The sequence below is a fragment of the Asterias rubens genome, chromosome 14, assembly GCF_902459465.1.
Source record: "Asterias rubens chromosome 14, eAstRub1.3, whole genome shotgun sequence".
Lineage (NCBI taxonomy): Eukaryota > Metazoa > Echinodermata > Asteroidea > Forcipulatida > Asteriidae > Asterias > Asterias rubens.
In genome coordinates, this window is record NC_047075.1 from 6,865,092 (window position 1) to 6,889,826 (window position 24,735).

Below are 24,735 nucleotides of genomic sequence, written 5' to 3' on the forward strand. Positions count from 1 at the left end.
ACGTCTATGATTATGAATTACACAAATCAAGAAATTGGGATTCAGTAACTAGAGAACAATATTTATTCTAGTCATTGTGAAATCAGTAGTTAGCTGGGGGATTCGAACCTACAACCTTGTGATTGCAAGTCCTGCAGTCTAACCACACCACTTGGTCACGGTGGTGAGCAGGTTGAACTTGGTGATGTTAAAGGCACTGTACACGTTTGGTAATTGTCAAAGACCAGTGTTCTTACTTGGTGTATCCCATCATAAGCATAGAATAACAAGCCTGTGAAAATTTGGGGTCATCGAAGTTGCGAGAAAATTATGAAAGAAAACACCCTTGTTGGACAAATTTGTGCGCTTTCAGATCGAAATAAAAGACCTCTTGCTAGAATTCTTTTATTATTTGAATGAGAAACTACCTCTTTCTCGAAAACTACGTTACTTCAGAGGGAGTTTTTACTATAAACAGCTCTCCAATGCTTGTTACCAAGTCAGTTTTTATTTATTTTGAGTAATTACCAAACGTGTACCTTCCCTTTAAGCGCAGACTGCCAGCAGGTTGACTCTCAATGCATCTGTATCCCAGTACACCAATCAAGTCTACTATCTCTTGTTGAAATTGTCCAATATCTTGAAAGCAAAGTGAAACACAATAATTCAGTTTGAAAAAAATGTAGTAAATGCGCTGTTGGCACTGGACTTATTTGGGTATCCAGTCAGTGGGTAACTTACCCATTTCAAGTCCAGTCAAACAGCCCAGGTAACTTAACCACACCGCGCCGGTAGTTTAAAGGCAGTGGACACTATTGGTAATTACTCAAAATAATTATTGGCATAAAACCTTACTTTGTAACGAGTAATGGGGAGAGGTTGATGGTATAACACATTGTGAGAAACAGCTCCCACTGAAGTGACCTAGTTTTGGAGAAGGGAGTAATTTTCCACGAATTTGATTTCGAGACCTCAAGTTTAGAACTTGAGGTCTCGAAATCAACCATCTACACGCAAACAACTTCGTGTGACAAAGGTGTTTTTTTCTTTCATAGTTATCTTGCAACTCCGACGACCGATCGAGCTCAAATTTCCCATGTTTGTTATTTTATGCATATGTTGAGATACACCAAGAGAGAAGACTGGTTTTTGACAAATACCAATAGTGTCCACTGTCTTTAACTGAGCAAAAGGTGCCGCGGAAGACTGCCCAGGGGTTGATTTCGCAAAGAGTTGGGACTAGTCCTTACTTAAGACTAGTCCAAAGAGATATTAAATTGTATGGCAAGTGCTATAAGTGAGAACGAGTAATTTGACAATTACCAAACGTGTCCAGTGGCTTTAAGGAAGGGCGGTGTAACTGCTATGGTTAAAAGTTTGTTTGCCTTTTGAGTTGTGCACAAATGTTAAATCCCAAACCCCTCCCAAAGGAATACAACTCTGTACTGAAACTAAACTAGGGGCGATTAAAACAAATAACAGAAGCTGAAAAATAACTGAAGAAAGATGAAGATTACAGGAAGATGATGAAAATAGTTACCATAAAAAGAACTCCTGCCAAGGCTGCAAGTAACGATAACTTGAAAGTAAAGCTCAGGAATCGATTCTTCAGCTTTTTGTTAAGCAACCACTGCATCAAGTTCATTTTCCGCTCTGAGAAAGGTGGGTAACGCATGCTAAAAAGGCAACAAGAAAATAAAAGATGTATGGTTAATCACTATAACATCTAAGAGATGTTAAATTTGCATCGGGGATAAAGAATATTAATTTTGGTTTTTACCCATACACCGATGTGTGTTAGCACTGTATTATCAGTACTTTCCCGAGTCCTGTAAAAAAATATCACAGGCATGTTACTCGGGTGGGATTCGAACCCACGACCCTTGCAATTCTAGAGCAGTGTCTTACCAACTAGACTACCGAGGTTACCTGGCAGCTCGAGGCAGTTCGAATCCTATGTTTTGGCAGTGGGTACCGCAACGATATAATAGATGTTAAATTTGCATCGGGGATAAAGAATATTAATTTTGGTTTTTTACCCATCCACCGATGTGTGTAAGCACTGTATACTCACTATACATGTAACATCGTCTATATTTTTTGTCTGCCCTCTGTTCAACTCCACGCAGCGATAGGTAGGACTTGACATCAACTCCATTATCCACCAATCCAGGCATCATGATAGTGTTGAATTGACATGGAATGACCCACCAGTCACAAAATGTACAAGTGACATAAATCTTTTTTGTTGGTAACCTAGCCTAATTTGGTATAAGAAAATTGTTGTTGTGCTTATCACGGTTGGTGCTAAAAGCAGACAACATTGCTGTATAATATTTTGCTTAGCAGAAATGCATTGGAAACCAGTCAAAACTGTACGTACGACAAAGTAGTTTGGCCAGTATCTTATTCTGGTAAGCACAATTCTGTTGTGCTTAGGTAATCCCGGGGTTCTTGATAAATAGCTCAGCTAACCACCAAGACACATTTTCCTTCTTTATCAGCGCCATTCCACTCTGGAACAGGCTCCCATCGGAAGCAGTGACAGCACAATCAGTAAATGTTTTTTCAGGCAGTGGCCCTTCCGACGGTGAGAGACATGCGTCCCACCACCACCCATCAACAGCTTTAAGATGATGAGGGTGTTTTTTACTTGTACTTTGAAAAATACTGCACATTCATGACCGCACAAAACAAGCACCCCTATCACCTTTAAAGGCAGTGGACACTATTGGTAATTAGTGTATTCAAAATAATTATTAGCACAAAACCTTACTTGGTAACGAGTAATGGGGAAAGGTTAAATAGTGTAATACATTGTGAGAAATGGCTCCCTCTGAAGTGACAAAGTTTTTAAGAAAGAAGAAAGAATTTTCAACAAATTTTATTTTGAAACCTCAGATTTAGTATTTTGAGGTCTCAAAATCAGCATCTGAAAGCACACAACTTCGTGTGACACAGAGGTTTTTACTTTCATTATTATCTCGCAACTTTGACCACCAATTGAGCTTAAATTTTCACAGGTTTATTATTTTATGCATATGTTGAGATACACCAGGTGAGAAGACTGGTCTTTGACAATAATATTACCAATAGTGTCCAGTGTCTTTAATTACCTTCTCAAAGCAGTTTTAATTAAGATTCTGGAGGTTCTTTCCAAAACTAACACTACTCAAAAGAAATGTACACATGTTGCTACTGCCAACCTCACCAAATTAAAATATTTTGTTCACATGGGTATCACCGCCTACCTGAGATGTTTCTCCATTATCCGAATCGACGAAAAACTCATTTTGCTTGATTGCATCATAATACATGTGAGACTCAAGGCCCGGTCACACAGGCCTCGATAACAAGAAGGAAAACAAGAATGTCAACAATGCACACCCTTGATTAGTTGAATAAGCGTGGGTGTATTCTGCTTGGAGCAATTCAACCAATATACACTGTAATGCGTTTTCTTTGTGTCGTGATCGTTTTTGTTATCGCCGCAGTGTGACTCGGCCTTTAGTTGTGCTATAAAACTGACATACATGTACTTTGTTCACATGGGTATCAGCACCTACCTGAAGAGTTTCTCCAACCCTGGATTGCCGTTCACACAAGAACGTTTATGTGAGAAAGTATCAAATGAGAATCTTCCATGGTAAGCACCCATACCGCTGCCACCAACACCGCCAAATGGTAGAGTTTCAACTACAACAATAGACATTGAAATCAATCATGTTAATAATAATAATAATAATAATAATAATAATAATAATGAACCATTTTTGTAGAGCGCATATCACAATCACAGAGAAGTCTCTTTGCGCTTTGAGATGAAAACAAAAGAGAAGTAAAAGTTAATAGAGATGTGAAGTAAATACAAAAGATAAATAGAAGAGAAGACGATCAGAGCATACTGATCGAAACGTTGAGTTAAACCAATGGTTCTTTTCAGAACCACCCCAACTTATTTAGAGATTATTACATGGTGTTACCGCATTCTATATCTTATCTCCACCATGCAAAGTTTCAAATCCTACTTAAATATTTAGTTGAAAGAAGTACTGACGGCAATTACAAAAATATATGTGTAAGTGTTTCTAACTGTATTAGTCTTGAGGCATTGCATGGTGAGGTATCGATATTTATCTTCCAGTACGCGCTAATCAACCAATCAGATGCTTGAACTGGGGGTGGTATCAAAACGTGTATACTACTTCCTCTGCTTTTATTGCACAGTGCGTATTGTAAGTGTCGATGCTTCATGCTCCGTATACAGACAGCAAACAGCATACAGTGCAAAAATTACATTCTAAACTTTGTGCGTGTGCATGCTGTTATAACGTTCTGAAATTTAAAACGTTGCGTGTTGCCTGTGATACTGGAAGATAAATTCGTTATAACACGCACGCTCATGGAATATACAAAAAAAATATAGCACGTCTGCATCCCATATCCAACTCGGCAACTGGCCGGGCTGACCCTGGGGCGCCGCTGGAATGATGTCAAAGCTATTCAAACTTAGCGTGAGCATACTGGGGTGGACCGAGGGGAGCCATAGAGAGCCAGTGTAACTGTCTTAGAAGTGGTGAGGTGTGGGATGTATACTCAATCAATCAACTAATAATAATAACAAAGTTTTATAGAGCGCACATATCCACAAAAGTGCTGAGGGCGCTGTTTCAAAGAAACTCAAACAAAAAACACCAAAAACCTATTAAATACAAAGCAACCCGTTCCACAAGCAGGGCACTGGGGGCTGACCCCTCGGGAGCCCCTGGAATGATGTGAAAGGTATTCGAACGTACCGAGGGCTGACGAAGGCACCCATTGACCCAATGTTTGTATGAGAGAGATTAGCTGTTGTCAGCTATAGGCGTTTGTATGAGAGAGATTAGCTGTTGTCAGCTATAGGCGTTTGTATGAGAGAGATTAGCTGTTGTCAGCTATAGGCGTTTGTATGAGAGAGATTAGCTGTTGTCAGCTATAGGTGTTTGTATGAGAGAGATTAGATGTTGTCAGCTATAGGCGTTGATGTCCCCTTGTGGGAGTTTGCTTAGTTCCCCTGATGGGAAGATAATCTACACAAACAAAATAGATCGTTGTCAGAAACAAAATGGATCTTGAATTACTTGAGGCTTGAAGGAGGCAGTCATTGGTGACTAATCCTCCGCTTGTTGTCTCTTCAGTGAAACGCCTGATGACGTCCTTACTTCTTGAGAACACATAAAGGCCTAGAGGTTTGGCCCTGAAAAAAAATAAAAAAATATTTTAATAAGGAAACAAAAAAGAAGGCGACGAGTTCATAAACGGGCATTCATAAATACCTCAGACGTTATTCCTATTGGTGGAGAGCTCGCCACATGGGCTGTTTAAATGGTTGATAATGACCAGCTGGAGCTCTGTTTATAACCAGTTGTTTTCAGATACTACGCGTTAGTATTGGTGCCAGACATTTCTCGTTATGGGCGATGCAGGCGCTTTTGGTAAGTGGGCCGCCCACAAAGCATATCTGAAAACTGTCTCAGTCATAAAAATGCAACACACGTACACAGCTCAAGGATGTCGGAAAACGGGTAAGTTTTATAGAGTTTCGTAAAGTCTTGTTCTTTTGGCTTGGGCCTTTATCACACTGCCACGACCCTGCCGGTTTTAAACGGCTATTTAAGAACTCGTCGCTACCCTTTTATTCCCTTAGTTTGAACATTTGCGTACATGAGCTTCCGCGCACAACATGCGAAGCTAGCTGGTTATAACCAGCTCCAACTTTGTCTTTATCAGCCGTTTAAACACCCCCATGTGGCATGCTCTCCACCAAAAGGAATAGCAAGAATGATAAATAATTAATTCTTACTTTGAATTGATGACTTCAATAGCTTCGTCGACATCATCAATGTTGAAAATTGGAAGCACAGGTCCAAAAATCTGTCGTAATAAAGATATGTACCATTTATCAAAATGAGCCGTTCTCTTTTTAAGATTAGAGATAACTTAAAACACAAATAAAGTCCATTAAAGGCACGGCACACTATTGGTAATTACTCAAAATAATCGTTAGCATAAAACTAACTTGGTAACGAGTAATGGGGAGAGGATGACAGTATAGAAAAATGTGAGAAACAGCTCCCTCTGAAGTGACGTAGTTTTCGAGAAACAAGTAATTTTACCACGAATTTCATTTCGAGATTAAACTTAAAGGCACTGCACACTATTGGTAATTACTCAAAATAATTGTTAGCATAAAACTTACTTTGTAATGAGTAATGGGGAGCTGTTGATAGAAACGGCTTCCTCTGAGTGAAGTATCGTAGTTTTTTAGAAAGAAAGTAATTTCTCAGTAAAGTACTTGATTTGATTTCCAGACCTCAGCTGAGGTCTCAAAATCAAGCATCTGAAAGTTCACATTATCATGCGACAAGGGTGTTTTTTCTTCCATAGAAGAAAAAAAAATTGTCTTGCAACTTCGGCCACCAACATAAAGAAATTACATCCCTGAAAAAATGTTAACATCAAAAACAAATTATGGAAAACTCACCTCATCCTGCATGACAGAGTCGGTCTCTTTGACATCGACAAGAACCGTTGGCGCAATGTATCGCTGGGAGGCGTCGCTGTCTCCGCCTACCGCTATCCTTCCACACTTAGTCAAGCCCAGAACACGCCTAAAAGGAAAGGTATACATTTGGTGATCACTCTTAAAATGGAAAGCAATACGAACCTTTTGGTTAGAAGCCTACAGTAGCTTTCGATAGTAAGCATCTAGAGAATCAAATCATTTTGGTCCAATAAGTATCTGGTAATCACTCTTAAAACGAATGCAATATCAATTTTTCGCTAGAATCTAACAGCAGATTTCTACAGTATAAAGCATTTTATAAAACATGAAGTAGTGTCGTTATGGACAAATATATCAGGAAAATGTAAGTTTGTATTTGAACTTTTCAAAGGGCACCAGAGCAAAAGCACAGGGCACCACAACAATAGACCGTATTGAATATGACGTCACTTTTTAAATATCTGGCCTACAACATGGCGTCTGTGAGCGTGTCCGTGCGCGTGTGCGTGCTTGTGCCGTAGATATCAAACCGGGAATGCTGCGTGCTTTGAGTTTGGACGCGCATTCGGTTTGCCCTACAAGATGGCGACTTTCATAGCAGCAAAGGGGTTATTCAATTACGGTCTATTGCTGTGGTGCCATGGGCTTTTTCAATGGCCTGAATAAGCAAACACAATTCAAGAAATCTGCACAAACTGCACTTACGATATCATAGTCCTAAACCGATGGATTGCTCTTGAAATATTTTGATTAAATTTATGTATAAAATTGTAACTTTCCTACTCACTGGAAGTGTCGATCATTAATGATACGTCCCAGGTCTGGGGAGGTCTTGGGATCCTGCGGCAAAAATTAAACATCATCAATCAACTAATTAAAACATACTTTGACATGCATAAAGAGATTTATGGGAAAATTAAACATCATCAATCAACTAATTAAAACATACTTTGGCATGCATAAAGAGATTTATGGGAAAATTAAACATCATCAATCAAATAATTAAAACATACTTTGGCATGCATAAAGAGATTTATGGGAACAAAAGAATTAGCTGTTTAAAACTGCTTACCAACTGAAAGGACCTATGGTAAAAATGCAAGACAAAATTAATTGCGTGTCGTTTTGTAGAGTCTTCCTAAATGACAACACAACACACATGAACACCAAAACCAAATGGGAGACTAGTCTGGCAACCTGTAATCCCCCCAAAAATGACTTTCTCATCAATTGACCTTTCTTTCAAATCACCTTGGTTGGCATGGACGGCCGAATATTAATAAAACACTCCATCATGTTAAGAGATGTTTTAAACAAAGTTCAACATTTTCTGCAAGCTTTCATCTAAATAAAATACCTCTCATAATTAGTTGGCTTGTTTTCATAAAATCAACACAATTTTTGAATAATTTTGTAACATTATTACAAACAATAGCAATCTTTTTTTGACTTGCAGTTTACCAACCTGGGTTGGCAAAAACTTGGGCTGTGACGTTCCAAATAAAAGATCTATATATAATCTCTTTGATGTACACAATGTCTGCAATTCAGCCTGAGGTTTCCATCGTTGAATAAACCAAAGACTCCTACAATATACATTGGTATACCTCTGTTTGTGGGTGGGCCAACAACCAGTGGCCGACCGCGCAAGAACTGGCAGTGCTCCGTGTCAAATGACATGGAACGTTTTGGAGTCAATGCAAGGGACGCGACGGACAGGGCCAAGTGGAGGAGAGCCGTAGGGAGAAAGCAGGCCAATCCAAAACAGACTGGACAATGGCCTTAAAACCGACATAATAAAGCCATAAATCAATGAATGAATGATGAATGAAAAGAATGACTCTGCTCGCAGCACTGGGTGTTGGCCCACCCACAAAAAGAGGTACATTGTATACCAACATAATTGTGGGTGGGTCACGGAACTGCGAGGAGTCTTTGGTTTATTCAACGATGGAAACCTCAGGCTGAATTGCAGACATTGTGTACATCAGAGAGATTGTATATACATGTATATATAGATCTTTCGAGGACCCAAAGTGCGCCCTCTAGTGGTAGATAATGCTTACCTCCCCATAGAACTCTTTGATTGTCTGGGCTATAGCACTAAGCAGCTTCTCATTCATCGACCGATGACACAAGACATAGTCAGGTGCTATGCAAGTCTGTCCGGCATTCATCATCTTTGCCCAAATGAGTCGATGAGCAACGACGCTTACGTCAACATTATCGTCAATGAAGCAAGGACTGTGAAACAAAAATTAGCCAGCATATAATTAAAGCTATACAAGTTCATTCTTTCAAATGTTAATCTTTGTAAATGTGTTTTTGACTTTTTATTGGATCGTTCTCAGATTGTCAAAGTCAGTAATAATTATTCCAAACCCTTGGTTTAAGTAGCAGTACGCCTCAAGGTTGCATTTTGTCTCCTTGCTGTACTCCTTTGGTAGCGATTATGCATACCATATCCAACAAGGCTGATAGCGCGTCTGCGTCCCATATCCAACGAGGCTTATAGCGCTTCCCCATATCCAATGAGGCCGAAGGCCTTGAGATGCAGAAGCGCTATTATTTTCCGTATCAACTTGTGCCAGTGTGACAACAGACTTATATTTTCAAGCAAATGCGTCACTTTTGAATTTATTCGAAGTTCTTATAAGCTGTTCACTTTGGAGTATAGACAATATAAAAGTGCAATGCGTGGAGTTGGAAATCACAAAACGCGAGTGTGTTCATGTACATGTAATATGAGCTGTGCAATAATCAACTACAATGCGAGAGTGTACATGTACATGTAATATGAGCTGTGCAATAATCAACTACAATGCGAGAGTGTACATGTACATGTAATATGAGCTGTGCAATAATCAACAACAATGCGAGAGTGTACATGTACATGTAATATGAGCTGTGCAATAATCAACTACAATGCGAGAGTGTACATGTACATGTAATATGAGCTGTGCAATAATCAACTAGAATGGAAGCAAATCTGACCTTTTACCCCCTAGTTCAAGGGTCACCGGTGTGAGATGATCTGCAGCAGCCCTCATGACGATCTTTCCTACACCACTACTACCGGTGTAAAGAATGTGGTCAAACTTCTCCTTCAAGAGATTGGTAGTAAGGCTGACTCCGCCGTTCACAACTTGAACACAATCCTGTACATTAATTCAAATAAAAACAATAGCCTTATTTCTGTCTTATTGTACGTCCATTTTGTACTGTCTTTTCATGTTTGTCAGTCTTTTTTTGTCTGTCTGTCCGTCCATAGGCTGGGGAACAAAAGCTGTGCTTCTTCTTGGACCTAATGTTGATGTTGCAATTTGTTTAAATTTCACTTTTGTATCACTTGTACTGGCATTTTGTTTTATTCATTTTGAATAAATGCGATTTTTGCAAATGTGAATAAACGTGATTGATAGATTGATTAATTGCTTGATTGTAGAGCAAGCTTTTCAAAATGTTGAGACCAGTTAGGAACTCACTTCGCGGTAGTGAAGTAGAAGCACCCTTGATCCACTAAGCGACATAAGTAGTCCCGGCACTTCATACCTTCCGCCCAGGAAGTAGCTAATAAGGGAGGCCGTCTTTAACTAACCCCCATTTGCCGCCGTAAACCCCCGGATCCCGGCGGTTTTTCTTTCACCACTTTAATGAGCTTATTATCTACAGGTCATCTCACAAAGCTAAACTACGTCACACGAATATGCATGAGCTCTACTCAAACAGGCTGGGGCAGTGGCTTCAACAAAGGAACCAATTACCGGCACCTTTCTGCAGAGATCTTTAGAAATTGAGATGCAACACTTTGATTGCTCTGCTTTGTTATGGCTGCTCGCTTCGCCAGACAAGCCCTAATCCGCTGTATACATTGTAACTAATCTATGTTGTCGCATTGCTTATTCAGACTTTAATCCACCTGGCAAGGGACTGGGGTTTTAATGAGCCCTTCAACCAGAGAATGACCTCTTGGGCGCTGGTATATTCATGATTTATGCAAGCCTTTTGTAAATGTTCACTGAGTTAAAAGCCGCCGGGATCCTTCGGTTTACAGCGGCAAATAGGGGTTAGTTAAAGACGGCCTCCCTAAGCATGATTCGTAAGTTTCCTGATAAATCTACTCTGTGGTAGTGGAGAAGTTTCTAACATTCCGAAAAAACAACTCTGCAGTAGAAGAAACAAATCTTGAAATCTATAAAAAATATTCCACAGAAGTAGAATATGTAGCAAGACAAGTTCTCAAAAAAGCTTAAATCCTCGTTTAGTTGCTGAAAGGCGTTGACGAGTACCAGCACAGAGAAATAGATAGATAATGTCTTACCAACTAGGCCACCGAGATTGCCTGGTAGATAGAGACAGTTCCAACCATTTATTTTAGCAGCGGGTATCACAACAATTTAAGTTTAACTGCTTTTAACTACTTGGCAATCTCAATGGTCTAGAAGACACTGACATGAGATGCCAAAGAAACATCCTGCAGATTAAAGGGACGCAACATACCACAAACAAGCATGTAAGAACAATGACCAAACAGCCCCCATTCACATATTGTAGTGGTTTGGTCACCTCCAACGAATGGGAACAAATCGCATCACTAAACAACTCTAACGCAGACGAGGGCGCCCTAGGACATCATGGTAAAATGTAATCCAGAGGGACCTCTCCAGACTGGGCACTGGGGTGGCCTGTGGAGGAGGCAGAAGTGGCAGCTCAAGACCGGTCTATTTGGAAGCTTCTCACACGTCAGGCAGCTGATGCAGAACTGCATGATGCTAAGCGATGATGATGATGATGATGTGTGATGATGATGTGTCATGGGTTGGAATCTAACCCTAGTAAAATGTCTGTGATTTGTTTTCACATCGGTATTAGGGTAAAACTAAACTGATATTTTGATACTAAGGGAATCAATGTGTGGTGAAGAGGTTTTCAACAAGTGGTTTAATCCCAACGAGGCCTGGTTCTTGATAATTTTATCGAGAAGAAGTCAAGGTAAATTATCAAGAACCGGGCCTGGGCGGGTTTAAACCACTAGTTGAAAACCGATTCCAACACACTTTGATTCCCATTCATAAATACAGCGGTCAGAAAACATCAACACTTTTGGTCGAAATGTAAAATAAATGCAAAAATTATAAATGTTCATTGATTTCTTTCAACACAACACCCCTCCAGCTATGAAATGGTTAGGCCCTCGGGTAAACAACTCCTTATAAGGGAATGCTGTGTCCTCGCGTGTGATGTGGCACAACTGTTTAAGCCGTAGCTCCCGACCAAAAGGAATAAAGAAACTGTTTTATAAGCACAGGTGCAAGCTCGCGTGTCACGCCCATGTTTTAACACTTTTTACTGGTCATAAACAAAGGTTTATACACACCCACGTGACTGAGGTATTTATGAATGACTGTTCACACTTACGTTATCGAAGTATTGTGGAATGATCTTGGCCAACAACGTTGCATATTCATGAGCAATCTCGGAAGGTTTGATGATAACCGTGTTGCCTGCAAAGATAAATGGAAGCAAATTGAACAATTTATGGCAACATTCGACTTCCAAGATGGCAACAGCTCTAATTCCCGAAGGGGGTAAATGGCACCCTCAGCTTTGCATGGGGTGCCATTTTCCCCCTCGGGTGTACAAAACGCCATGGCCCCCAGCACAGCGTGCAACAATTGTATTTACTGTTATTAAAGGCAGTGGACACTATTGGTAATTACTCAAAATAATTATTATCATAAAACCTCACTTGGTAACGAGTAATGGGGAGAGGTTGATAGTATAAAACAATGTAAAAAACGGCTCCCTCTGCAGTGACGTTGTAAACAGTAATTTTCCATGCATTTGATTTGGAGACCTTAGATTTAGAATTTGAGGTCACGAAATCAAGCATCTGAAAGCACACAATTTCGTCTTGACAAGGGTTTTTGTTTTTTCATAGTTATCTCGCAACTTCAACAACCAATTGAGCGCAAGTATTAACAGGTTTGTTATTTTATGCACATATGTATGTTGAGATACACCAAGTGAGAAGACTGGTCTTTGACAATTACCGATAGTGTCCAATGTCTTTAATGTTTTGTTACTTCACTCCTTCATTATAAACTACAAACCCAGAAATTCAAGGTAGACTCTAAAAGGTAACTAGTAAGTGCGACCTTCATAACCTCACTGTCCTCATTGTATGGGACCACTAATGATGAAGTCAGTATGAGGTCGCTACTACTAGTTACCTTTTAGAGTCTAGCTGAACTCTAGTCTTGACTTAAGGCTGACCTGCAGCAATAGCTCCAATAAGGGGCTGGATGGTCAGTTGATGTGGATAATTCCAAGCACCAATGATTAGCAGAACTCCATAGGGTTGATGCTGAACATACGCTGGCACTCTGATCATATGCAATGGCTTCTCCACCTACAAAAACAAACCAGATTAGGAATTCAAACCAGATTAGGAATTCAAACAAATAAACATCGAAGAAGAAACAAGGGCAAGACAATTACACAATGACAATACAAAATGCTGACGACAAAAACACAAAGAGTGTTAAACCAGGCTAACTGAAGACGACAAAAGAAAATAAATAAGTGGAGAGAAAAGCTATGTTACATAGTGGGAGAGGAGGACTCTTTTGTAGAAGATCTTAAATCGACCCACGGACGGCATTGTTCTTAAATTGCCAGAGATAGCATTCCAAAGACGTGGACCAGTGAATCGAAGGGTGTTGCTAGAGTACAGGGTGCGGGTGAAAGGAAGAAACAGGTTATTACGGGATCTATTTGAGTAGTCATGGACTTCATGAACCGACGTGAAGAAAGTGGAAAATGATCGAGGAAGGAGATTATTAGTATATTTGAACATAAAAATGCCAGTTTGAAGTTTATTGATGTCAGTAATAGTAAGGGTGCATAGACGCGCGAAAAGGGGTGCAGAATGGTCCCGGAAATGAAAATAAGTGCATATTCGAATGGCCCTTTTTTGGATAACAGACAAGGCGTTCAATTTACTATTGCTGGTATGCGCCCAGAAAATGTTACAATAATTCAAATACGGTAGAATAAGAGAGTTGTACAGTAAGTGCATAGAGGTAGCTGGAAGAAAGAAGCGGAGTTTAGATAGAACGCCTGTGTTTCGGGAAACGGTTTTAGAAATAGAAGAAATGTGTTCAGTCCAGGAAAGGCTTTGATCAATGGTAACGCCCAGAAATTTTGCAGACGATACCCTGTTAATGGGAATATTGTCAATAACCAATTGAGGCAAGAAAATCTCTAGTGGACGAGCTGACTTGGTAAAGAGAATAAAGTTAGTTTTGTTGTGATTTAAAGAAAGTTTGTTTGCTTTAGACCACGAAGAAATAGAGCAGAGTTCAGAGTTGAGAGTGTCTATCAAGCAAGTAACGTCCTGGCTAGAGTAAAAGATGGTTGTATCGTCGACGAAAAGAGTGAAGTTCAGAAGCGAAGAAGAGTTGTGAAGATCATTGATGTAAATCAGAACTAGAACAGCGAAGCTGCCATGGCGAGCTGCTGATCACCAGATAGAACCAATGACTGACAGAAAAACCAATAATTTGATCAACTGATGATCAAAGGGGTGGAGACGTTGACAAGTATGAAGTAATGACCATTTAAGGTTTTCATTGATTTAGCTCATTCAACTGGAACCAGTGATCTTTGAGTTTTATCTATTCATATTATATGCATCTAAGCAGCAATAATTATTTGATTAAAACTTTGCACTCTTCAGTGATGCACTCGTTGAGTTTTATCCTTTCATATGCATCTTTATGTTTAAAGTAATATTTGATTTAGGTTTCAAGTCAGTACATCATGGAAATAAGGAGTTATGCCTATTCAATTTGTTCATTGTTTAAGCTCATTCAACTGAAACTAGTGATTAATTCTTTAAGTTTTATCTCTTCATATTAATCTACATGTAAGAAGCAATGTTTGACTTAAGTTTCAAGTCAGTACATCTTTACAATAAGGAGTTATGACCATTTAATGTTTGTCATTGTTTAAGCTCATTCAACTGAAACCTGTGATTAATTCTTTGATTTTTATCTTTTCATATTAATCTACATGTAAGAAGCAATGTTTGACTTAAGTTTCAAGTCAGTACATCTTTACAATAAGGAGTTATGACCATTTAATGTTTGTCATTGTTTAAGCTCATTCAACTGAAACATGTGATTAATTCTTTGATTTTTATCTTTTCATATGAATCTACATGTAAAAAGCAATGTTTGACTTCAGTTTCAAGTCAGTACATCATCGCAATACAGATTTATGACCATTTAATGTATTTCATGTTCTTCATTGTTTCAGCTCATTCAACTGGAACCAGTGACAGAGTTTGATTTTTGTTTTAACAAATTATTTCAAAACATTTAACTTGAGTTTGTTTCTTTTAAATCCAGATGTCAATGTTCGAGCCTGAAAAAAAAAACTTTAACATTTTTTGTTATTCCAAAAAACTTTAACATTTTTTTATTCCAAAAACTTCAACATTATTTGAAAAACCAGAAATGTATAAGCTGTTTAATTTCCAGAAAAGTATACTATACCCTGAAAACTTAAAAATTTTTAAACAAATTCCATTTGCACACTTATCCAACCACATTCAAAGCTCATTGCAAAACCATTACTCAAAGATTACTCCAAGGAAGCTGTTTATTTTCCAGAGGGTAACACTGTACCCTGAAAACTTTAACATTTTTAAACACAAGGTAGCTGTTTAATTTCCAGAGAGTAACACTGTACCCTGAAAACTTTAACATTTTTAAACACAAGGTAGCTGTTTAATTTCCAGAGGGTAATACTGTACTCTGAAAACTAACATTTTTAAACAATTTCCATTTGCAAACTATGGATCCAACCACATTATGGCTGTGTGTGTGAGACAAATAAACTGCAAATGAGGGTAAAAACAATTATTTTACACAACAAACTATCAAAAAGTCTAAATGCGGACGGCCGGACGGACGGACGGACGGACGGACGGACGGACGGACAAAATCGGTATTACATAGGCTCGCATTCTGCTAAAGCAGCTCGCCAAAAAGCAGTGGCCCAAGGATAGAGCCTTGAGGCACCCCATGCCGGATGTTCTGACGATTAGAGTCACAGCTCATCACTGTAGTGTACTGGTACCTGTTAGAAAGGTAATCAGCAAACCATTGAAGCGGGACACCCCTGATACCGTAGTGGTTTAGTTTGGAAAGAAGAATAGAGTGATCGAGTGTGTCAAAAGCTTTAGAAAGATCAATGAAAACACCAATAGCAGAGAATTTTTTGCTGAACGCATTGGTAATTTTGTCGACAAGTTCAATGAGGGCCATGTCGGTAGAGTGTTTAGATCTAAAGCCATATTGCTGATCGAAAGAATACGATGGTGGGAAAGGAACTGAGAAAGGCGATTGTAGACAAGCCGCTCTAAGATTTTAGAAAGACAAGGAAGGATAGAAATAGGCCTGTAGTTGCTGAATTCCTGCTTATTGCCGTTTTTAAAAATAGGAATGATCTTAGCGACTTTAAGGTTGAGAGGAACAGAAGCGGTTAGAAAAGACAGATTAAAGATGTAGCTAAGAGGTTCAGCAATGAAAGGAAGAACAGATTTAACTACGGTTGAGCAAATTCCATCAAAACCACAACTGTTGCCGCTTTTCAGCTCGCTGCCAACCTTAATAATTTCCTCTTTGTTCGTAGGGATTAAAAAGAAAGAGGAGGCATTAGGATTGTGCAAGGATTCAGTGTAGTGAGTATTAGTAGGGGAGATATTGTTAGCCAAGGAAGAGCCAATGTTAGTAAAGAAGTTGTTGAAAGTGTCGGCAATTTCACGCGGACTGGACACAGGATTATCACCATCCATAAACTCGCTAGGAAGGCTGGTTTTCTTCTGTTTTCCAAAGATGCCATTGATCTCTCGCCAAATACCTTTGAGATCATTTTTGGTATGGTCAAGCTTGTCGGCGTAGTATCTTTTTTTGGTGGCAGTAAGCTTGTTGCGATAGATTTTATAACGCTGCTCATTAGCTATAGTCGGATTTCTAAGAAATCGTTTATGCAGCCTATTTTTGAAGTGACAAGAGCTCACAATAGACTGAGTAATCCATGGCTTGGTTATCTTTTTAGTCCTAACCGTTTTCAGAGTGAGAGGAAAATGAGAATTATAGTGAGAGGAGAATATAGAAAGGAAAGTATCATAAGCAGAGTCCGAGTCCTGAGCTTGATAACATGACTCCAATTTATGTTACTGAGATATTGTTTGAAGGAACTGATGGAAGTCCTATTAATATCCCTTGACAAGAATGTTTTTTGAAATGAGTCAGAGCTCTCAAGACAAGAGGTAGGGATTTGAAAGAGGGGATAATGATCCGAGATGTCAGAGTACAAAATCCCAGCTGTAGTGTCAAGAATAGAATTGGTTAGAATGTTGTCAATTAGTGGGCGCTATTAAAATAAAAATATATACATGTATATTATATAAGGTCCGGATTAGATCGAAAGCTAAGGCCATCTACCCTATTCATTATATATAATGAATAGGGTAGATGGCCTTAGCTTTCGATCCAATCCGGACCTTCTTCAGAAACAAGTACAAACAAATACATATCCATTTATAGAAAAAGAGAGGGGGAAAGGGATGAAGGAAAGGATCCAGAAAGAAGCGGGAAAATAACAGCCAATCAAAGTTCCTATTTCAGAAACAATATAGGTGGCTATGAACCAATAGGAGTGAAGTGGCCAGGACAAAGGATGTTTAGAATGAAAGGATGGGTTACTGGACCATAAAAGTGGTAAATGTATTGTTCGACAACAATGCAGGGAGACATGAAAGGGTAGGATTAGAGAGCAAGTTGCATCATGATGCAACTAACAATGGTCAATTAATAAGAATAGCAAGATCAAAGGTATGATGATTTTAAAAATAGGTATGAGGGACCTGTGGAAAAAAAAGGGGGGGGGTACTTACATCAGATAGTTACAGTGATGAATTTATAAAAACAACTTTAAACTAGATTAATTTATACTTTATGTACAAAATATATACAACATAAGTGAAGTGGAGGGTAATGAGAAGTTATTTAACACCAGTGTTTATGTTGAGTCCAAAGGGTTTGACTGTCTTGAGTTGGTGGATCCAGTGTGATTCTCTACTCTTGCGGTGTGTGTCATCACCATTGCAAGCTTCAATCACCAGAAGTTCAACATCAATGACACTATGATTGGGGCTGTTGAAGTGGATAGAGACTAGTTTCTTAGTGTTTATGGAAGAGACATGATTCGCAAAGCGAAGACTAAGTTTTGTCTTAGTCTCTCCCACCTCTCCCACATATTGTAGCCCACATCTCTTACATGATATGACATAGACTACATTAGACGTGATGCATTCAGAGTTCGTCTTGATGTTGTATGAAGAGCCAGTGGTATGACTCTTCACCTTAAGTGAGGGCTTAATGTGCAGACACGTTTTGCATTTGGAACGTGTACATTTGTGACAGCCCAGTATATCTGTCAGGGGTTGTGTTTGGACTGTACCTGGGGGAAGTTTGGCCCTGACTAGTATGTCACCAAGGTTCTTAGGAATTCGACCTTAAGCCACTCAAGTGTCCATAAATCCACCAAACAACATCGTAGCGCAACACAAGATGTGTCAAAACGTGCAGAAATTAACGGTGAATAGAAACGAACAATTAAATTTTTGTATACTATTTCAGGTTCCGATAAATCTGACCATTTGTAAGTGTTTAGATACTTTATTGGCGCAGTTTATATATATATATATATATATTTTTTTTTTCGCTAGAGGGCGCTGTTCGTTTGTGAATGAGATCGTATGGGCGGATTGATATTAGTTTTAGACAGTGTCACTCGGTTCATTCAAACAATAACCGGATCTAATTTAAAGATGGCGATTTGCTTTTTCTTTTGATCGTGATAACTCTACGTGAAGGAAAACATTCGTAATCTTTGAACAAATTACGTCAGAAATGTCACTGTTTTTACTCTTCACGGAGGTGAGCATAGTTAAATACTTAATTTATGCTGTCTTAATAGAAGTTTCATAAGGATTCAGACAAAACATTCCTATCAGTTGTTGCCCGACGTCCGCGGATATTCGGATATTAAAAGAATATCCGGTTACTTGGTTGTAATTACAGAACTATCCCGTTTATAAATAGCTATTCGCGCCCTATGCGGATATCCGGCTAAGAAAAAAAAGGCATTCGCGGTTACGGATAGGAAAACCTATTCGCCATTAGCCGGATATTCGAATAATTCGTCCAGGCCTACACCAGACCAACTGAAAGTTACACTCTGCTGGTCAGAAACACCAGAGAAAGAGTCCAGTGCCCTTGACCACTCAGATACAATTAGTAATAGAATAAAAACGAATTCTAAAACAATTTCATGTTTACCTTTTGTGGTTTTGTCCAAAGGGTGTTGATGATTTAATAATATCATGCTTACCTTTTGTGGTTTTGTCCAATCATCAAGGTTGTTGAGGGTGTTGATGATTTCATTCTTTGAATAATCAATCTCATACGAGACACTTTCAAATCTTGGCTGAAATCAGAAAAACAAAAGCAATAAAGAGGACTTGAAACTTTGCAAGATGAGAGAATAATTGGGTGAGGCTTGCGGTAGCATCATGTGTAAGTCCCTATTGAGTTGTGATGGTTCTGAATAACTGGAGGTTGACAAATCAATGTTTCGATCAGTATGCTCTGGTCGTTTTCAGGAGAATTCTCGACTCTGTTGGTAGATGCTTGGAGATTAAAGGCAGAGTCACACTGCAGCGATAACGAAAACGATAACGATCACGACGCAAAGAGAACGCATTCTATTGGTTGAATTGCTCAACGCAGAATACGCACAAGCTCATTCAACCAATGGAATAAGTTCTCTTTGCGTCGTTACCGTTATCATTATCGCTGTAGTGGGACTGGGCCTTAACTGATATTTTACCCCACTTCCAGTTAATTTCCAAGGCAGTTCTGAAGCAGCACCCAGTAACAGAGTCCAGCATTCCCATGAAGACAATTAGAGCATACTGATTGACAAGTTGAAATGTCAACCATCAGTTCTCCTCAAAACAGAAGACGACGATCAGAGCATACTGATCGAAATATTGAGTTGTCAACCAATGACTCATCTCAAAACTGAAGGCAATCAGAGCATACTCTGCTCCAACATTAATCAAATAAGATGACAAAATAACCCACGACTGTCCTGGAGAGGATGGGTTGCAAATTCCCTTTGTGCTTTGTGCTTGAATGCTGTCAATATTGTGCTCAACAGTTGTGGTATTGTCAGTATGTCCTGAGAGAGATTGGAAGCTCCATTCCTCATAGTCTTAGAGAAGACAACTCCAGATTGGAAGCTCAAACGCTCTTAATACATGTAGTTATAATCTTTAAAATTTATATTGCGCCTCTCACATACAAAATAATCAAGGGCGCAGAACACATGTCAAAAAGCACAGAGTTGAAGAAAAGGACAAAGAAAAAAGACTGGTCACCAGGACAGTGCCCAAACAAAAGCATGGGGATACGTCTGTCCAGCCAACAGAGAACTAATTAGTTACTTAATAGGCCTATATCCCTGCTTGCATCGGTAATGTTTAGACCATTTCAGGAGACAGACACCTCTAACCCTCTCAGAAAAGACAACTCCGAGAAACACCTACCTTCTTGAGATCTCTATGCATGGCGTCCACAAAGTCCTGCTCTTTCTCTGTGACCATGCGAAGCATGTCATGAAGGAGTTTCCTACGACTCTCAATTGACTTTGTCTTACCGGCCCTGAAGGCATCTCTGGCGCGCTTCACCACCTTCAGATAAACCAGCCAAAGTTTACAATAATAAGAAATACAAAACAGAACGAGATGATGCTAAGCCCTCGAACGAGAGACAGCCTGTGCCGAATTCCATAGAGCTGCTTAAAATTAAATGCAGAAACTACTGATTAGCAATAGACGATGTGACCTGTGACATCACATGTTTACAAAACAGCCACACAGCGTGGACTTCCTGCAGGCACGATTCGTACACAGCCTCATGGAAGAAAACATAAAATCTTATACTTTATGGAGATTGCACTGTCTAATTCTTATCAACTTTTGATATGATGAAAGGGGGCACATCTCAAGTTTTGACCAGCTTTTATTTTTTATAACTCTTGGTTTTATGTGGAAATTATGACACAAAATGTCAACTTTCCCATAGGACCAGTGTAGTACAGTGCCTGCCAGAATACTTAAAGAATGTACAAGGTCACACTTATTGTAAACAAGGTTCACAAGGTCTATAGTGAGCAGGATAACAGTCACAAAATGAACATGTTACATGGTATTTTGGCTGGTAACTTTATTCTATCCCGATGCATTTTTAACAAAAAATGTTGAACTAAAATTCAAGTTTACCGCAGTTGCATCAATATCTCCCATGACGATTATTTGATGTTCCTCAGAAAGTTATCTGGAAAACAAAATAATAATCATAATTAATGGTCAAAATGGTGTTAAATTGTGACCTTGACTATAGTAGGCCTATCACATCAGGGTTTGAACTTCAGTGGGAAAGCCACTGTTGCCAGCCTCAGACTCCAGAGGTGAACTGAGTGAGGGTACAAGCGACAGAAACCCTACCTTTTTTTAGTGTGATTTCCAGCAAACCATAACAATTGTAGTTTTTAGACATCTTCAAATCAATAATCAAATTCAAAGACACTCTCACTAATAATGACCATGACTAATGACCATGACTAATGACTTAATGACTAAACTAAGTCATCCCATCCCATCCCAACCACACAATCAACAATGTGCATTTTAGTAGCTTGTCTGCTTGATCATGATGTGTCTAACAAATTTAGACATTTTTTTTTGCCCGCTCAATAATGTTGAGCCGGCAAAAACTTGTATGTAGACAACAGATACAGATACAGAAACCACTAGTCCACTACTGCACTGGGACTGCTGAGAACTGGCACTGCGATGAGCTGACTTAATTGAATCTCCCCCCCACCCCCCCCCTTACCCCTTACACTGCAATGTAGGGCCTATTTAAAGGGTGGCTGCAGTGTTTTTTTAAATAATTTAAACGATTAGCCTAAACATGACTTTTTAAACCTGATTTTTTTTAATTTTTTATTATTAAATGCGCAAGTATTTTAAAAACGGTTTTCAAGAGATTAGGGGAACCCAACCCGCCCCTAAAAGGGAGCCTTCATGTGACGTCATGTCGGAACCCGAGCCGTCGGGCCCCCTGGCTGTGTACATATAGAGACGTGTGCACTGTGTGGCCTGGTACCTAGGCGCGTGTAGTTAGTGACCAGACTCTTTTTGCCGACGATATGTTTGAATTCCCGACGTGACGTCGATGATAGGGGGCGGTAACAATCCACAAAAGGGGGGGCATGACTTATTCGCTAATTACGCAAGTGAGATATGTCGGGGAAAAAACAAAACACATTTTATTGACGTTCAATACATTTATATCAGAAATAAATGACAGCAAAATTAACTGTTTTATTTTAATTCACTGCAGCATCCCTTTAAGCTTATGAGTCAACTCTGTCCCAAGTCAACTTGGTCCGTATGGTTGACGGAATCAAAGTTTTTTTAATTGGAAAAGAAAATACAATGTACTTTGTATTGTACATGAAACGAGATGAGTATGCATTACAATAACAATTGAATCCTCTTTGATTTCTTCAAGTGTAACATGTTTTATTTTATCAACAAATTTTCTTAAAAACACATAAAATAATTGTAAAAAAACCCAGTAAGGTTGGTTGAAAACAAAAAGTAAGTAAACTTACACGTACATAATAAATATTATCACGTGATAAAAAATAACATTACATGTAAACAGTACCAATAAAATAATTTAACATACATAAAATAAGGTTGGTCGAAGGACTGACATTCTGACTGAGTTGACTTTGGACCAAGTTGACTGGGACCGAGTTGACTGGGACCGAGTTGACTGGGACTGAGTTGACTTGGGACCGAGTTGGGAAAAGTTTCCGTATGGCGCCACCACTTTTTCATTCGAAATAAAATAATATAGTATCTAATTTACCTGATTGATATATCCCTTTTTGTAAAAATGAGTGAAAAAGTGGTGGCGCCATACGGAAAGTTATCCCCGAGTTGACTTGGGACCGAGTTGACTGGGACCGAGTTGACTTGGGACCGAGTTGACTGGGACCGAGTTGACTGGGACCGAGTTGACTTGGGACAGAGTTGACTTGGGACCGAGTTGACTGGAACCACGTTGACTGGGACCGAGTTGACTGGGACCGAGTTGACTTGGGACCGAGTTGACTGGGACCGAGTTGACTGGGACCGAGTTGACTTGGGACCGAGTTGACTGGGACAGAGTTGACCGGTACCCCTATTTAAAATAGTAATACTAAACGTATTACTATTAGCCCCAGGCCCCTACATTGTAGGTATTAGCCCCACTTGTCACGTGTGGCCAAGGCTAGCTGACCTTGGCCACACTTCTTTGATTTGTCAACCGTGCAGCACAGGAGTCACCAACTAAAACTGTACAAATCAAGATCACACCTTAACCTCAGGAAGTTCTGGTTTAGCCAGAGAGTGGTCAACGAACTACTGGAACAGTCTCCCTAGCACTAGACTAGAGAGAGGCAATTGAAGCTTTGATTTCAAGTGTCAACACTATCGTTTCAAGGGACATGTATGTGGACAAATTCCTAAAGAACGTCGGGGGGGGGGGGGGGGGGATTCTACATAAGCTTATCTAAGCTGTCTGCCCCAGTAACCAGAACCACCATCTCCTCCCCTGTTGTGTGATGGCGTCGGTGGGTTCAAGTAAGTTCAAGTATTAAAGTGGTGGGGCTATATACAATGTACTTTATAAAATAGTTTAGTAGTAATTTTTGGGGAAAAGTTTCCGTATGGCGTCACCACTTTTCATCCGATATGAATTGATATAGTATCTAATTTACCCGATTGATATATCCCTTTTTGTAAAAATGAGTGAAAAAGTGGTGGCGCCATACGACGGAAAGTTATCCATTTTTTTATCGACATCCTCATCTGCATTTCCAGGCAGTGTTTAACGTTATCCCAAAAACAAGCACAACGTCCACGTTCATAATGTGCAAGCTCTACATTAAATTGTTACTATAATACCATGCAGATAGAAATCTAGCTGTAAAAAATTGGATAAAACTTACCAAAATGTCAGGTTGGTATAAATGTCGCAGTCACGTTAAAATCATTTCACAACAAACTGTAGCGCTATCGTCATATGGCGCCCTCAAGTGTTACACAAACGCCCAAACGATTGAAACTAGACTTGTGTACAAGTCGTAAACTGACCAATCGCCTAGTCGCTTTGAGAAGCAGTCTTGCGAGAGTGAAGTGCAGAGCCATTATCACCGCGAGAAACATTTTAACGACTTCTCATCAAGTCTTTATTATTGAAGCCACTACTTTATAATAAGTTTATTAAAAACTCAAACCTAATCAAAGAACGATTTTAAGTTTTAAAACTTAGTTTAATATAATATAATATTCAAAGAACCCAGTTCAAAGGAAGATTTTTAAGACGCTTGGTGGCAGCATACTCACCAAGTTGATCCATTGTTCTCGGTAATGTGTGCAATCAGAAAATACGTAAACAATGGAATCTGGTAATAAGTCTGCTGCCACCTTGCGTTCCAAAGTCTCCCATAAAACTGGGGGTTTTCCCCGAAAGACAGTGTCTGTAGCCTAAACATCTGACACTTGGAGGCTCGTGAATGACGCCACAGAATGGCAGCCTCTTGACTAAGTCAATCCATGTCCATGTGCAGCTTTACTGATAACAAGATCATTCGTCGTGTTGGGTTTCAGTTTACGGGCCATAAAAATGCGAGAATTAATTGTACATTAAATTCATGCTTAATTGATAGATCTCAACACGAATGGTAACATAATATGAAAATTATACACAAATTTCAGACAGCAAACCTGAAGACACTGGACACTATTGTCAAAGACTAGTGAAATTCAACATAATGCACAAACATAACAAACCTGTAAAATAATTGAACTCAATTGTTTGTCGAAGTTGCGAGATAATAATGAAAGAAGAAAAAAAACTTGTCACACGAAGTTTTGTGCTTTCAGAAGCTTGATTTCGAGACCTCAAAATATAATTCTGAGGTTTTTACTTCTTTCTCGAAAACTACGT

General features: G+C 39.3%; 1 protein-coding gene across 1 annotated transcript; it reads right to left on the bottom strand.

The window, feature by feature from the left end:
- Window positions 1–455: 455 nt before the first annotated feature.
- LOC117299256 (aldehyde dehydrogenase family 3 member B1-like) lies at window positions 456–24,581 on the bottom strand. The gene is made up of 15 exons (XM_033782737.1): window positions 23,735–24,581; window positions 20,946–21,000; window positions 20,211–20,354; window positions 18,992–19,087; window positions 12,800–12,935; window positions 11,942–12,027; window positions 9,518–9,681; window positions 8,590–8,767; window positions 7,311–7,363; window positions 6,503–6,629; window positions 5,822–5,892; window positions 5,100–5,215; window positions 3,546–3,675; window positions 1,520–1,655; window positions 456–618 (listed from the first exon to the last, which is right to left on the bottom strand). The coding sequence occupies exons 2-15, from the start codon at window positions 20,967–20,969 to the stop codon at window positions 592–594; spliced, it is 1,488 nt and encodes a 495-aa protein (XP_033638628.1). The 5' UTR covers window positions 20,970–21,000; window positions 23,735–24,581; the 3' UTR covers window positions 456–591.
- Window positions 24,582–24,735: the final 154 nt, after the last annotated feature.

Excerpts from the sequence above, each read along its gene's own strand:
- LOC117299256 (XM_033782737.1), bottom strand. The coding sequence starts at position 20,969 with ATGGGAGATATTGATGCAACTGCG. Across the intron at positions 7,364-8,589 it reads TCAAAGAGTTCTATGGGGAG|GATCCCAAGACCTCCCCAGA; the intron begins GTAAGCATTATC and ends TTTTTGCCGCAG. Across the intron at positions 5,216-5,821 it reads ATTGAAGTCATCAATTCAAA|GGCCAAACCTCTAGGCCTTT; the intron begins GTAAGAATTAAT and ends ATTTTTTTTCAG.